Source organism: Varanus komodoensis, unplaced genomic scaffold (genome assembly GCF_004798865.1).
Source record: "Varanus komodoensis strain SLA01 unplaced genomic scaffold, ASM479886v1 scaffold188, whole genome shotgun sequence".
Taxonomy (NCBI): Eukaryota; Metazoa; Chordata; class Lepidosauria; order Squamata; family Varanidae; genus Varanus; species Varanus komodoensis.
The window spans coordinates 17,183-32,541 of NW_025335544.1; the positions used below are offsets into that span (position 1 = coordinate 17,183).

Consider the following 15,359-nt stretch of genomic DNA (forward strand, 5'->3'; position numbering starts at 1 on the left):
GTTACTGTATTTTTATGTTAGCAGCAGCTCAAATTCCTTCATGTGCAGCTGGAGAAGACAAAATCAATCTGATTCAGGTACAATTTTAGATGAGGTTATCATTGGTGAATTGGTTTCTCTTACATTTGATAATTGGACTGCCCAGGACTTCAGGTGTATGCCTGACACTGTTGAAGCATATTACTGGTAAGATGGTTCCTCTTATTTATCTGTGTATCTGTTTTGCAGAGGATCTAATGTTTGCCTAATGTTGATTTTTTGTACAGCACTACAAATAACTGCTTTTAACAGAAATCTATTTTCTCTTTTCTTGTTGTCCAAACCTTGGTGATAGAAATTCAGCATATTTTCCTTTCACTAATGCCACCAGATACAGAACCACCAATAGTTCAAGATTTAAAATGTATTTGAGTGCAAGAAAATATATTTGGAGGAGTCTTTGGTGTAGGACAGGCCATTCCTCCTTGTAGGAATACTGTGTAAGTGTTCTTCAATTGAACAGAAGCTCCTGCTTGGAGTTTCTAGAGACCACTACATTCAGATGTGAATGTAAGTGCAGACTAAGGCTCAGAACCTGATGGGCAGGGGCCAAATCTGGACCTCTAGCCTCTGCTACTGGAAGTAGTGCATTGCCATCAGCTCTACTCACCCTGATAGCTCTCCCCTGTATGACAAGTTTCGATGCCCCTTTGAAGCAGTCCAAAATAGTGGCTATCACTGCTTCTCCTGGAACAGTTTCACTACAGCCGCACAGAAGAGTAAAACTTGGGAGGAGTAATAGAAACTTCAAAGAGAATGCAATTTCATATGGGTGTCTTGCCCAGGAATTGTCATAGGGAAGTAGACAGGGATAGTGTGGCAAAGCATGGAGGCAGGGAAAGGAGAGAATGAGACAAGATGTGCATAAATGGGAAAGAAGGTGATGGACACTTAAGACGTACCGTATTTGGAGTTTTCCTAACATGATTCAATATCATGTATGCCATTCTTGAGGCTGTCTGTTCATTGGACTCTGCTTCTGGAGGGCTAGTTGTCAGTATCCATGGTGGATTCCACCATGGCAATTTGTGTAGACTTTACAGCATTTCTATTCCGAGGATATCACCTTTTTTGACTCTTACCCTCCATGTGTCCTAGAAACCAGAAAGCCATCTGAGTGGGATGGTGTAATCTGGTGTCCTACTGTTGCAGGGTTGTTTGATTCGATGGTTTTCATGGTACCTTCCAACTCTACTTTTTTATGCTTGTATGCTTCCATGAGTCAAAGGCAGGGAATGGGATCATTGAAGTGGCTTGCCTAAAGTGCCCCATCTCCTCATGAAATGTCTGAAAAGGGCTGGAGGCTGTTCCAATGAAACAGTGGAAGAGACGGATTATCCCGCATGTCAAGGGAAGATGAAAGAGCTATGTGGAGATTTAACCACCATCAGTATTGTTAGTTTCAAAAAGTTGTTTCTGAGCACTTTTTGGAAGCATTCCTTTTAGATGGGAGAATCAAAGTGCAACAGTCTGAGCACTTGGAACCCTTAGATTATGATGATGATGATGATGATGAGTCTACCTCATTGCAGCCTTTTCCCCAGAAACTACCAGCACGTTCTTGCCTTTTCTTTTGCTATTGAAGAAATAAACAAGGATGCTCAGTTGTTGCCAAACACTACACTGGGATCCATGACTGAAAATGATGTTTTTGATTCAAGAAAAACCACTTGGAATCTTCTGAACTTTCTGTGCAATGGACAAGAGGATCCACCCAATTACATCTTTGCCAGGGAAGGCAAGCTAATGGCTGTCATTGGGGGACTCACCTCCCCAAACTCCATGCAGGGGGCCCATGTTCTAAGTACCTACAAGATCCCACAGGTAAGTGCATGGGAAGAAATAAGGCCAACTCAACTCTGAGATACCAGGTTTCTGATAATACTGCTGAGTGAAGGCACACTAGCTGAAGTATCCCTTTACTGGATATAGGGATGCAGTCTGTTATGGCAGGGAAAGGAAGGCTGTTCCTGGTCCCCTTCAAGGAGATCAGGATGGTAACGCAGGCAAACCTTTCATTCAGTCAACGCAAGTTTGAGAAGAAAGGATTGATTCCTTCACTTAAAAAGCGTTCTGTTTCCCCCAACAGTTCAGCTATGGCTCGTTTGATCCTGTGTTGAGAGACCAAACCCAGTTTCCTACTTTCTATCAGATGGTCCCAAAGGAAGGTCTTCAGTATACTGGGATTGTGCAGCTCCTGAAGCAGTTTGGGTGGACCTGGATTGGCCTCATTGTTTCAGATGATGACAGTGGAGAAATCTTCCTTCAAACACTGAGACCAAAGCTTTTGCAAAGCAAGATTTGCCTTGCTTGGACACAGGTGATCCCGTTCATTACAAAGTTTTCACCAGAAAGAATATTGCGTGAAAAAATAGGACCCAAAATATCAGCACTCTTCCTGAGTGAAATCAATGTGTTTCTTGTCTATGGTGATAATCAATCTATGGAGGGCTTAAGAATAATTTTGTTCTGCAATGAGATTTTAGACATGCATCCTTTGGAAAAGGTGTGGATCACAACACCTGAGTGGGATATCACTGCTGTACCCAGTTGGGAAAAATTCACCTCCAAGTCCTTCCATGGTGCCTTGTCCTTCAATCTCCATACCAAAGTGGTGCCAGGATTTCAGAACTTTCTGGTGGCTCTGAATCCATATCAGTCAAATATTCCTTTCCTAAAGCTTTTCTGGTTCACTGCATTTCACTGTTTATTCCCTGAAGAGGATTTTTACCCCAGAAACCTTGAAATGTGCATGGGAAAAGAGAAGCTAGAAAGCCTTCCTGGATCTGTGTTTGAAATGACCATGTCTGGCCAGAGCTACAACATCTACAATGCTGTGTATCTAGCCGCCCATGCTCACCATACCATGGATTCCGTGAGGGCCAAACACAATTCAAGAAGAGATGGGCCAAGATGGTTTTCTTCTCACATTAAGCCCTGGCAGGTAATCACATAGTTTAACAAACCTGTAATGCTTGTGGCATAGCAAGGGATTATTTCAACAAGAAATAAAAAATGTCAGAGGATAGCTCAGTCGGTCACAAAGAGAAGACAAGCCTGTTTGCAGTAGTTACTTCTAGGCAGTAGAGAAATGAAGATCTCACTCTTTTTTTGGAGGGATGAAAGTAGAGGCGAATTGGATGGGACCTTCATGCCATAAACTTTACTAGTCAACTAAGCTGGATGATACCAGGAATGAATTTTGCACTGTGTGAAACAGGAGCTCCCTTCAGCATTTCTGTTGCTGAAGTATTTTATTGGGTAGCAATGTTTGTCTAGTACAGCAGCAACGGCAACAACACAAGGCAAATGCTTTAAGGGATGTGTGCTGCAATCAAAATAATGACATAAGGAGTCTGAGCTTCTCCTTTCTGTAGCTTATCTTAAAAGCTAGCATTATTTTCCTGAATCCTTTAGGCGCAATTCCACATAGGAAGAGAGGGATTCTATTCTCACCTAGAAACCAGTGCCTCTATCCTGATAGGATACTCTGCTTACCTTTAAGGAAAGGGGAATATCTTGGGAAATTTGCATTATCTGGGCAAGCATGTGAAGGGGCAGAAAATAAATGGTGACCAAATCTGACTCTGACTTCCTGTCCCAGTAGCTTCAACACTTGTACAGTTGTGTTCTTGTATATTTTTCAGTGGTCCTGATTCTGATTTCAGTGAGTTGGCTTGGGTTTGTCTCCTGGTATTAGAAGGACTGAGTTATCTATACCCACTGTTAGCAAATACAATAGTAACGAACTTTTGGTGAGAGGCAGTGCGGTCAGGTGGTTAGAAGGAGACATTGGGGCTCAGGAGATCTAGGTTCTTGTTCCCACTATGGCATGGAGATCGCTGCATGATTTTGGACCATCCCAGCCCAACCTGCCTCACAGAGTTTTTGTTTTGAGGATGAGCAACAAAGATGACCTACGTTGTCCTAACGAGAAAGGAATCAAGGCAAGTGGGCATCAGGGCTGAAAATATGCAAGCAAGACTTTCCAGAGAGGAGGAAGGCTTCCCATGGAAGAAGGCAATGCTCCACATTTAGACAGAAATTGGAGAGAGGGTCATCCCTGCTCCCCTTCCAGAATATGCTGAACTTACAGATGGGGAGAATGAAGGAGCAGGGCAGGATTCCAAGAACCATCAGAGTGAAGAGTGATAATGTGTGACTTCTTGATGATTCAGAGTGTGCATGGACTCCCTGAATGTCCTTTTACCAGCACACACATGGTGAAAGTGAACTTGGGGGTGGACTTGTTCTAAACAGGGGGTTTCTCAGTCCTTCTGCTGCCCTCACCTTTCCATTTTACCTTTACACCCTCCCCTTTTCTTTTCCAATGCAATCATATTAAAATACTGTTGATTCTCTTATACTAATGCTTACAGGCATTCAGTACAGAATGGGAGGAGCATTGGAAATGATTCTGGCCCTCCTCCCTGTCCTGCCGCTCTTCACTTTGGCTGGATGGGCCTTCCCCACGGCCTAGCTGAATGCCCCAGAAGGGGAAGGAGGGAGGCAAAGGAGGTATCACAAAATCTCATATCCCAGGCTCCCCGGGCTTCTCCCTTGCTCGTCCTTCCAAAACCCTCCTTTGACCTGTTGACCCTTGAACAAGTCTTGGTGGTCGGTAAGACACAGGGAGCAGAACATTCCTATTTCTACTGCCAAGTTGAGAATAACTCTGTGGCAGGAATACAGCATATTCCTTGGCCCCTGTGAAGTTGTCTAGTGGCCATGGGGTCACTCCCACTGGGGCAACCGGCAGATCTCCCTCAATGATGTGCTCCTGCCCAGCCATCCTCTCAGCTGACATAGCTTTCCTAAGGATGGAAATGCACCTTGGCTGCCAAAAGGCATGTCAGGAGGAGCACACACATCCCCGAGCAGAAAACTGTAGGGCTTGTCACTGGTTTGGCAGGCTTTCTGTTAGCTTCTCAAAATGCTGCAAATACAATTGTTATTTCTTTCTTCTGTGATAATCTGACATGCATAAATAGGGATTTGCACCCTTCCAGGGGTGCAAAGTGGGCATCCTGGACTGAGCAATATCTTGGAAAGTGTCCACAGTCAGCATGCAGCAAGCATCCATTAAGGATATTGACCCAGAGTGGAGGCAAACTTTTGTTTTGTTCTTTTTTTCATTTGTTTACTTCTGACAGCATGTAAAATGCAATTGATCATCAGTTTTCTGCAACTTCTCCCTCATTTTCAGCAAATCCTCTGTGCTCCTGAGGCTGGAAAAGTGTGATCCACCACACTTATTTTAACCCCAATATTGAATAGCCAGCTATCAAGCTGAAGTTTCCTTTTCAGAGGTGACATCTGGAAGGCTTATATGGGGATTTTGATGGGGACAGATAAGTTGTAAATGTAATAATGTATATGTATGCATAAGTTATTCATTGGCTCAATTGGAATCATGTGAGAAGAGGACTTGCTTCACATAACCTGAGGACTTCCATGAAATGTGGTTCATGGAAGTGGTTCATGCAAAAGTAGCCCCTGGCGCTGCCTACTTTTCCAGGGATACGGAGCTGCCCAGAAATGTTCCAGTCTCTAGGGGTGCAGAGGAGAAGGGGTACTTTAGGTGGAGAGGAGAAGGGGCAGTGCTGCCAGTTTTCTGTTGAAAACGCACAAAAGATACATTTATCTGAAGGCTTTATTGGGACTTTCTCCACATCAGCAATGAAAACGTCTGGTTTATCAGGACAACAATATATTCTCAGCAGTTTCCCTCCTCTCCTCCAGATTCACTCTTTTCTGAGGAGCACCCGTTTCAACAATAGTGCAGGGGAAGAAATCTACTTTGATGACAACGGGGAGCTGTCAGGAGGGTATGACCTCATCAATTTGGTCACCTTCCCCAATGGGTCATTCCACAGAGCCATAGTTGGAAGTGTGAAACCTCAAGCTACTGCTGAAGATGGGTTTAACTTGAATGGAAGCGCCATTGTGTGGAATCAGAAGTTTAATCAGGTGGGGAGCTTCCTCATCATTTCCCCCATCATCCTGATCATCTTTATACTATCAGCAATATATAATCATTTTTTTCTATGCATTATCATTCTTATAGCTCTCACCAGCATCACATTCTGTTATCCAGACATATATAGACATAACAGACATAATGATCATGTCCACATGGACACAGGAGGTGAATAGAAGCATTAATAAGCATTCTAGATATAAAAAGAAAGGGCAGCCCAGAGGAGTTAGAAGGGAACGGAGGCAATGAAACTTCCTTTCCTTCATTTAAATATGAAAAAGCTGCTAGCTGAGCCTCTGGGCCTATACAGCTGATTCGTCCTTCCATAACCAAGGAGAGAAGCTTTGAGTCCCAAGGATGCTGTGCAGCCTGAGCTTTCCTCTTCTTCTGCAGACCCCTTGTGCTCCTGACCTCTCTTTCATGTTCCCAGTTGCATCCTTCCAGGAGACGCTTCATGCAGCTCCTGGGAGTTGGAAATGCATGAGGGAGAAGGCACCATGACCTTATCTGCTCCTCCCTTCTTGGAGCGATTGGTGTGGGCTGGAGTAAAATGAGATGCTTCAGGCACCCTCACCAGGTCCATGGCATGAAGAGCAGAGATCAGATATCTGGGGAAAAAACTCAGTACGTTGGAGGATAATGTGGAATAGGTGTTCTTCTAGGGATTTTTCCTAGGACACCCCTCAGATGTAGCCAAAGTGATGTTCTGAAATTGCTTGAGCTGTCCATTCTCATACAGGATATTGCCTCTTTCTGCTGGACTCCGAGCAATTGAGGAATATACATTAAATGATATGGGTGGCTTCTCAAGCCCTCAGAATCATTGAAAACTAAGAATTGGCTTATGTTTGGACAAAATTGATTCCTAGATGAAGGAAAATTCATATTCAGTGTTTCTCAGTGACCTGGCTACTAAGATCTGGGTTGCTTTCCTATGTCTGGATACTAAGATGTGGGTCCTGCTGACGTATGGAGGCTGTAGCATGGAAGATTCTCACCTTGATGCTGGTTCCTGGGCTTTACTAAGTACCTCTTTAGAATCTGAGACTTCTCAGAGAGAAACCGCTAGCAGATTTCCTTAGGAGAAGAAAACACATGCTGAGGTTATTGAGTTGAGTCAAAACAGAAATTTGCAAGCAACACAAGGGAAACTGAGTTCCTCTAGAAGTTGAGATGGCTGATAGGTGACATGAGGCAGAGTCTGGGTTCCCATTGTCTTGAGAAGGAAGCAATTCCTCCAATAGGCTTCTTTTGTCCATGCCAAAGTGAATGTGCCCTTAGCTGAAAGCCACAGATACTCCGGAAAGCCAATCTGGTGAGGTCGTAACTCACATCTCCAATTAACTCACACAGCAACCGGCAGTAAAACTAAAGACTTTGATTGCTATTCGCTACAAGATTTATGATGTAACAGATAAATTCTGGCAACAAGCTCCTAATAGTTCACTTGCTCCATCCTTTCTGAGCTACCTCAGAAGCCCACGTGGTATTAGATCCTCCTGTCTCATCTTTCCGTTCTTGGGTGGGACAGATCTCTGTCTTGTTGTCGTAATTGGTCGAAACACCTTAAACTTCTAAGTTGGGAATTTGCCAAATTCACTGTTATGTCTTCTTGTTCTCCTGAACTCTGTCCAGCAGTCTCAAAGTCGGGGTGGGGGAAACTTGTTCAAGCACCTCAGAGCTAGGATGAGGGGAAGCTACTCTTTTGGACACCTCACCATCAGTCTGCAGGGGCTAAGGGGTCAGGCTGTGGAGAGGTTACTTGCTCTGAAGTCTCAGAGTCAGGCTGCAGAGGGGCTGTCTGAGCACTGGGACTCAAGTTTAAGTCCCCTTGTTCTAATGCCTGACTCTCACTGTGTCATGCCTGATGCCTCAACAGAGGAGGCACCTCATGAGGAAGGGTCAAATGCCAGAAGGGGGGGATCAGTCATCGGAACAGGAGGACTTATACTTGGACCAAGTGACCCTTCCACAACCTGGCTTGGGACCAACTGAACAGGCAGCTGGTCCTCACCCTGACCCTTTACCCCTTGGGCAAACAGCCACATCTCAGTCCGACCACGAGAGCCCCGAGGGAAAAGACACTACACTTCCTGCTCCAAAAGAGCTTGGGCAGGATGCCCCCTTCCTCCTGACGTTGAGCCTCCTGAGCAGGATACAGGAGACGCAAGAGGCGAGATAGATTTGTCTCACACGTTTCTTAGACGTAGCTTATGCCAATTGGAACAGAAGGAGAATTTGTCCCACCTTAGGGGGGAAAGGTGGGGCCAAGAAAGCTAATCCCACGTGGGTTCCCTGAGAAGATGTCACTGGAAAGGTAGAAACTGACTTGTTAAGGTCATTGCTGTAGGGCTGATTCATAGCATCGTAAATTTTGTAGATAAGTAGCAATAAAGAACTTTAGTTTTATTGCCTGCATAAGTGTGGGTCATTTACAACTGTGAGCCGTCACCCCGCACAACACACTGTTAGCTTCTGCCTCTTCCTCACAAGTAGATGCCTATGTTGAGCCGCCAGGCACAACTATCAGAGAACACTGACAGATGTATTAGAGCAATTCCCAATAATGTGTTCTTCTTTTTCCTTTCCCTCAGACAATGCCCAGGTCCAGCTGTGTGAAGAACTGCCACCCTGGGCAGAGCATGGTAGTCCAGGAGGGGAAGCCAGTGTGCTGCTATGATTGCCTTGCATGCCCCCAAGGGAGGATTTCAACACAGATGGGTACATGAAGGGATTCCCAGGGATTTGGAAGAGTACCCCAGACCTTACAATTCAGAATTTGTGAATTTTGTGCTGAGATTTCCTTGCTTCTTGCCTTCAGATGCAGAGCAGTGTAAGATGTGTCCCGAAGATGAGTATCCTAACAAGGAGCAGGACCAGTGTATTCCCAAAGGAATCAGCTACCTCTCATATGAGGAGCCCTTGGGAATGGTTCTGTCAGCCTCAGCATTTGTCTTTATTGTTGCCACAGTGATTCTGCTCATGAGCTTCAGACTGAACTGGGACACCCCCATCGTCAAGGCCAACAACAGAAGCATCACATGCACCTTGCTCTCCTCTCTTCTGCTCTGCTTCCTCTGTGCCTTCTTGTTCATTGGGAGGCCTGTGAGGGTCACCTGCCTTCTGAGGCAAATCATCTTTGGCCTTGTCTTCTCCATTGCTGTGTCCTGTGTATTAGCAAAGACCATCATGGTGGTGATGGCCTTCATGGCCACAAAGCCTGGAAACAGCATGAGGAAATGGGTGGGGAAGAGACTGGCAGCTTCTGTCATCATTCTCTCTTCACTTATTCAAGGTGGCATCTGTGTTATGTGGCTGGCAACTTCTGCCCCTTTCCCAGAGCTGGACATGCACTCCCAAACAGATGCAATCATTGTTCAATGCAATGAAGGCTCACCTCTCATGTTCTACCTACTCCTGTCTTACATGGGAGTTCTGTCCAGTATCAGCTTCACGGTGGCTTTCTTTGCCAGGAAGTTGCCTGACAGCTTCAATGAAGCCAAACTGATCACCTTCAGTATGTTGGTCTTCTGCAGTGTGTGGGTTTCCTTTGTGCCCACCTACCTGAGCACCAAGGGGAAGTACATAGTGGCTGTGGAGGTCTTCTCCATCCTGGCCTCCGGTGCTGGCTTGCTGGCCTGTATCTTCCTCCCGAAGATTTACATCATCATGATGAGGCCGGAGCTGAACACCCGAGATCAAATAGTGAAGAAGAAGAGGGTTTAGAATTGTGTGGGGTACTTCTGTATTCCTTAGCATTGGCGTTCTTGTGGGAATGGCAAGCTTCACAGGGTCAACAGAGTTTTTAAATATTTTGGTTTCAAGTCATGTTGGAATGTACAATTTTTAAAGTGTGTGTGATTTGCCAGAAATAAACATATAAGCAATGAAGTTTTGAAGCAAGTCTCCTTTTTTTTGTCCTATTCAGTAAATATTCTGGCTGTGATACTTGATATAAACAGATAACGATTGAAGCTTTTGGAGGAAGAGTCTCCTGCTTTTAGTCCAATTCAGTAAGTAGTCTGTCTGTGATACTCAAAACCTACTGAAATGTTCCCAGAATTGCAGAGTTCATTTTCATAGGCCAAAAAGGGTGTGCCAGTGGTTTTCTTATTCAACTTGTCATGCTCCAGGTATATTTTACTCAAATGCCTTGGATCTTCCTGGCAGTATATATTGTCTTCTTGTGAATCTGACTGAAGAGAACAGTAAGAGACAGTCTAAAAAACCCCCCTAAACTTAATAAAGGAAGAAATAAAAAATATTACAAGTGAGAGGCACCCGCTATTCATGGGGAGAGACACTGCTGTATCATTGCTTGTGCAGATGAAGCTCTGGCCCCTGCCACAGCTGCTCAGCCTTATTTAGGACTGCACATTCTGGGAAGGTTGCATACCACCAAGGAGGGCTTTGCAGAAGCATATGGCTGCCAGTTGTTCAAAACTGCCTGATCCAGAGTGAGATGCAGGATGGCAAGAAGAATAAATATTCCAATCTTGGAGCATTTCACCATGAGACCATGTATCTTCCATAGAGTGCAACCTTATGTTGACATTTCTCAGTGCTCACCTCTTGCAAACATGCAGTGGGATGAGATTATGCTGTTAAATAATAGCATGCCCCTAGTCCATCCCTAGTTCATAAGAGTGATGAGCAACATAAGTGCACCATAAAGTGCTGTGAAATTGCAGGAGCTGCAAGAATGTGATCGTGAGGAGATGAGAAGGGGTATGCCAAAAATGCACCTGGGATACATTCCAGAACTGGTGGGATGATTGAGGAGGAATGTGGGAGAGATGGGAATCTTCAGCAAGCCTGGTTATCTGCAAGGAGCAACATGGATCACTCAGTGAATAGCCAGCCATGTGTCTTGCTTGTCAGGTATCTAAATTACCTTCCAGCCCATCCTTTAACAAATATCTAAATCACTGGAATAAACGGGTTGAGTGGCCAATGATAAATGGCCACCATTCAGTAGCAGAAGTCTTGGTTTACATGTGTTGCAAGTATGAGGGATCCAGGTTAAAAAACCTCAGGGAGAGATCTTGGAGCAAGCTTCCTGGGCTGCATGGAGAATAGAGATGGATCCATGGTCTGTCCCAGAAGGAGCCGCTCCTAGGAACTTTGATCACCATTTGGATGTTGAGTACATTTTCAGCAACCATTTCTTTTCACCAGTTCTCACTCATCTTGATCTATGCAGAAAGTTTAGCCAATTCTCCAAGATGCTGTTTCACTCCACAGAACTCTCTGGAGAGTAGCATTTTTTTCCTGAGATGAAGCCAGTAAGAGCCTAGAGTGAGGCACTTTTCAATTTCTCTCTCTCAGACTGGAGCCAATGGGCATAACAGATGACCTGCCCTGCAAATATCAAGTGCTGTCAGTTGCAGGAGTGTTGCCATCCCCTGGGGTAATGCAAGCCCTGTGTCAAGTACACACCAAAAACAATATAGGTGGACTGTGATATTCTGTGCCAAATCTTTAAAACACAGTGTCCAAACAAGAGACTTCAGCCTAGTCAGTGAGGGAATTTTGAGGCAGTGGCAGCTCTTCCTGCCTGAGGTTTTTGGCATCTTCTGCAAAAATCAATATTGTTGCTGGTGGCCATTGGAGGACATGAAGGCATGTAGTTCAGGCTGGATCCCAGATTTTTCAGCACTCTGCTGGATTCTGCTTCCTCGGCTGCCATCTTTCTGTGCCAGCAGCAGTTTGAGCAAAGCAAATCAATCTGATTCAATTCAAAATTTCAATGAGTTTTTCATAGGTGAACTGGTTTCTGTTAAAATTGATAATTGGACCACTGTGAACTTTGAGCAAATCCCAGGTTCAGTTAAGTTAAATCGTTAGTAAGTAAATCTCTCTTCATATTATTTTATTTTATTTGGTTTTATAGAGCACCTGCCATATGCCCAGTGATGATTTTTAGCATGACATAAAAAATGCTTCTTTTCAACAGAAGTCCATTTTTTTGTTTTTGTTTACCTCTTGTCTCAACCTTGGAGAAAGACATTCAATTATTTCCCCTGCACTAATGCTAGAAGATGCAGAAGCACTGGCAATACAAGGATAAATTAGGTTTAAGAAAATATATTTGGAGGAGACTTTATCCTAGGACATGGCATTCCTCCTTAATCTGTAATCTGTACATGCTCTTCACTTGAACAAAATATTTGACATGGAATTTCTAGAGACTCTGGACATAGATGCAAGCTTGCAGTTATTTTTCCTATGAGGCTGTCCACATTAGCAGAAAGCACTACTTCTCCAGGAATACCTTCCCCACAACCACACAAAAGAGGACAACTCTGGAAGAGTAATAGGAATTCAATGCTACCCACAATGTTACCACAAACTATGGTGGGGAAGGGATGGGAAGGAACATGGTGAGAGACAGGATGGGTCATACTGAAATCTAGCCCCCACCTTTATTCTTCATTTCAAAAAGATGTCCCTGCCCTGTGTTTGGAAATGTCCCACATAGATGAGGAAATCACAGGGCAAGTTGTCCTGCAGTTGGAACTCTAAGATCAAGGTTATGATCATGTGGCTATCTCATTGCAGCCTTGTCTTCAAAAACTTCCAGCATGCTCTTGCTTTTTGTTTTGTCATTGAAGAAATCAACAAGGATGCTCAATTGATACCAAACACTACACTGGGATTCATGATTCAAGATGATCTTTCTCATTCCATAGAAATCACTTGGAATCTTCTGCATTATTTGTGTAATGGAAAGAGGATCCTCCCAATTACATCTGTGCCAGTGAAGAGAAATTGATGGCTGTCATTGGTGGACTCACCTCTCCCAACTCCATGCAGGGGACCCATATTTTAAATTCCTACAAGATCCCACAGGTAACTGCATGGAATTAAGTGCTGTTGAAGGTGATCAGGATTGTAATTCTGGCTGACCTTTTGTATAGTCTGTTGAAGTTTGAAAAGACCAGATTTCTTCCTTCACATTTTCTGTTCCCTCCAAAAGTTCAGCTATGGCTCCTTTGATCCTGTGCTGAGAGACAAAAGTCGCTTTCCAGCTTTCTATCAGATGTTGCCAAGGGAAGTTCTTCAGTATGCTGGGATTGTGCAGCTCCTGAAGCATTTTGGGTGGACCTGGATTGGCCTCCTTGTTTCAGATGATGAGGGTGGAGAAACCTTCCTTCAGGCACTGAGAGCAAGGCTCCTCCAGAGCAAGATTTGCTGTCAGTATGTTGTCAGTATTTTCCACTGTGCAAACATATGAAGACAAAATGAGACTCATGGAATCAATTCTCCTGCACAATGAAATCAGTGTGTTTCTTGTCTATGGTGATAATCAATCTATGGAGGGCTTACAAATAATGTTATACCGGAATGAGATTTTACACCTGCACCCTTTGGAAAAGGTGTGGATCAGAACAGCAGAATGGGATAACTCTGCTGTTCTTTATGGGCAGAAATTCACCTCCAAGTCCTTCCATGGTGCCTTGTCCTTCACTCTCCATACTAATGTGGTGCCAGGATTTCAGGACTTTCTGGAGACTCTAAATCCATATCAGTTGAATAGTTTTGCCATATTTTTTTCTGTTTCAGTGTTTATTTCCAGAAGATGATTATTTCTCCAGAAACATGGAAATGCGCACAGGGAAGGAGAAGCTGGGGAGCCTTCCAGGATCTGTGTTTGAAATGGGCCTATCTGGCCAGAGCTACAATGTCTACAATGCTGTCTATCTAGCCACCCATGCTCTTCATGAGGGCCAAACACAAGTTAAGAAGAGTTGGGCCAGGATGGAACCTCACGCAAATTAAGGCCTGGCAGGTAATCACACCTATGCACAAACCACAAAAACAAGCAACACAGCATGTATGAGAAAATAAAAAATGAAGAAAATGGCTCAACCTTTCACCAAAAGAAGGAAAACCCTCTTAGCTGATGTCACTTTCTAGGCTCTAGTGGAAAGAGGATTTCATTAACTTCCTGGAATGATGAAGGAAGGGGAGATGTGAATGGGATCTTCATGCTTTTAACTTTAAAAGCCATCTAAGCAGATTAATATCATGAATATGTTATGCCTTTTGTGAAACAGGACCTCTGTTCAGCATCATATATCTGCGGCAGCAATATTTCATTTGGTGGAAATATTCATTTTCTGCAAGAACAACAGCAGGAGCAGAAGCAGCAAAAACACACAAAGATTTGTGACATTGTATGGACTAAGAGATTTATTTTGCATAAGTTTGCATGTCTGAATCCACTTAAATCACTTCCAGAAAGATGGCAGACATTTTATTCACTACCTTTGATCTCTTAGACTTTGACAGAGAGAGATATCTTCCTCTGAATTCATAAAATCCCAAACACATATTCCTCCCTAACTGGTGAGCGGTCACAAACTTCTTTTTTTCATTTTCAATTTTTTTATTATTTTCCCTACAGGTTCAAATTAAAAACAACAATTATTCCCAAGGCATCGAACATACTGGGTCCACATCTTATTCTACTTAAAATTAATAACCATGGTCAATTCTACATAAAGTCCCATTTCGCTAACTAATGATGAAAAAGATTCCAAGTTTGATAGAAGTATTTATCTTCCTTCTCCTTCAATGACAGAGTCAGTCTATTCATTTCCGCAGAATCCAGAACCTTTTTTAGAATCAGCTCTTTGGTCAGTTGTTCTTCATTCCTCCAAAATTGAGCAAATACGTGGGGCTTCCCCTGAAGACGGTCCAAACACTTCAATTGGTGCAAAATAGAGCTGCCAGGTTGCTGATGGGGATGGGGCGTTATGCTCATATGACTCCAGTCCACCGTCAGCTTCACTGGCTTCCCATTGAAGCCCGGGCCCAATTCAAGGTGTTGGTTATGACATATAAAGACCTAAACGGCTTGGGTCCTGGCTACCTGAACGAGTGCTTACATCCGTATCTGCCCGACCACCCCTTGCGATCTGCGGGAGAGCCCCTTCTCCGGGAACCCTCCATGAAAGAAATTAGGAGAGTAAGTACTCGGAGGAGGGCTTTCTCTGCAGTGGCGCCCAACATATGGAATTCACTCCCCAAAGAGGTCCGCCTGGCACCGTCATTACTGGTTTTTCGGCACCAGGTAAAGACCTTCTTATTTAAACATCATTTTAATTGTTAAAATATATGATCTGGCCATGGCAACTTCTTCTTCCTTCTCTTTTCTCCTCCTATATTCTTTATTTACTTATTTTATACTGTTAATTTTAATTTTATATTATGTTTGTATCTCAGTGTATTTTTTGTATTTTTGAATTTATTGGTAATTTATTATGTTCTATTGTATTTCAATGTATTTTATTGTGTTGTAAGCCGCCCCGAGGCTTCGGCAAGGGGCGGCATA

General features: G+C 43.8%; 1 protein-coding gene across 1 annotated transcript; it reads left to right on the forward strand.

Annotated features, from left to right (window-relative positions):
• Window positions 1-8,695: 8,695 nt before the first annotated feature.
• Window positions 8,696-9,745, forward strand: LOC123021778 (vomeronasal type-2 receptor 26-like). The gene has a single exon (XM_044426850.1). The coding sequence runs from the start codon at window positions 8,696-8,698 to the stop codon at window positions 9,743-9,745; it is 1,050 nt and encodes a 349-aa protein (XP_044282785.1).
• The last annotated feature ends 5,614 nt before the right edge of the window (window positions 9,746-15,359 follow it).

Coding starts and splice junctions, on each gene's coding strand:
- LOC123021778 (XM_044426850.1), top strand. CDS start 8,696: ATGATTGCCTTGCATGCCCCCAAGGGAGGATTTCAACACAGATGGGTA.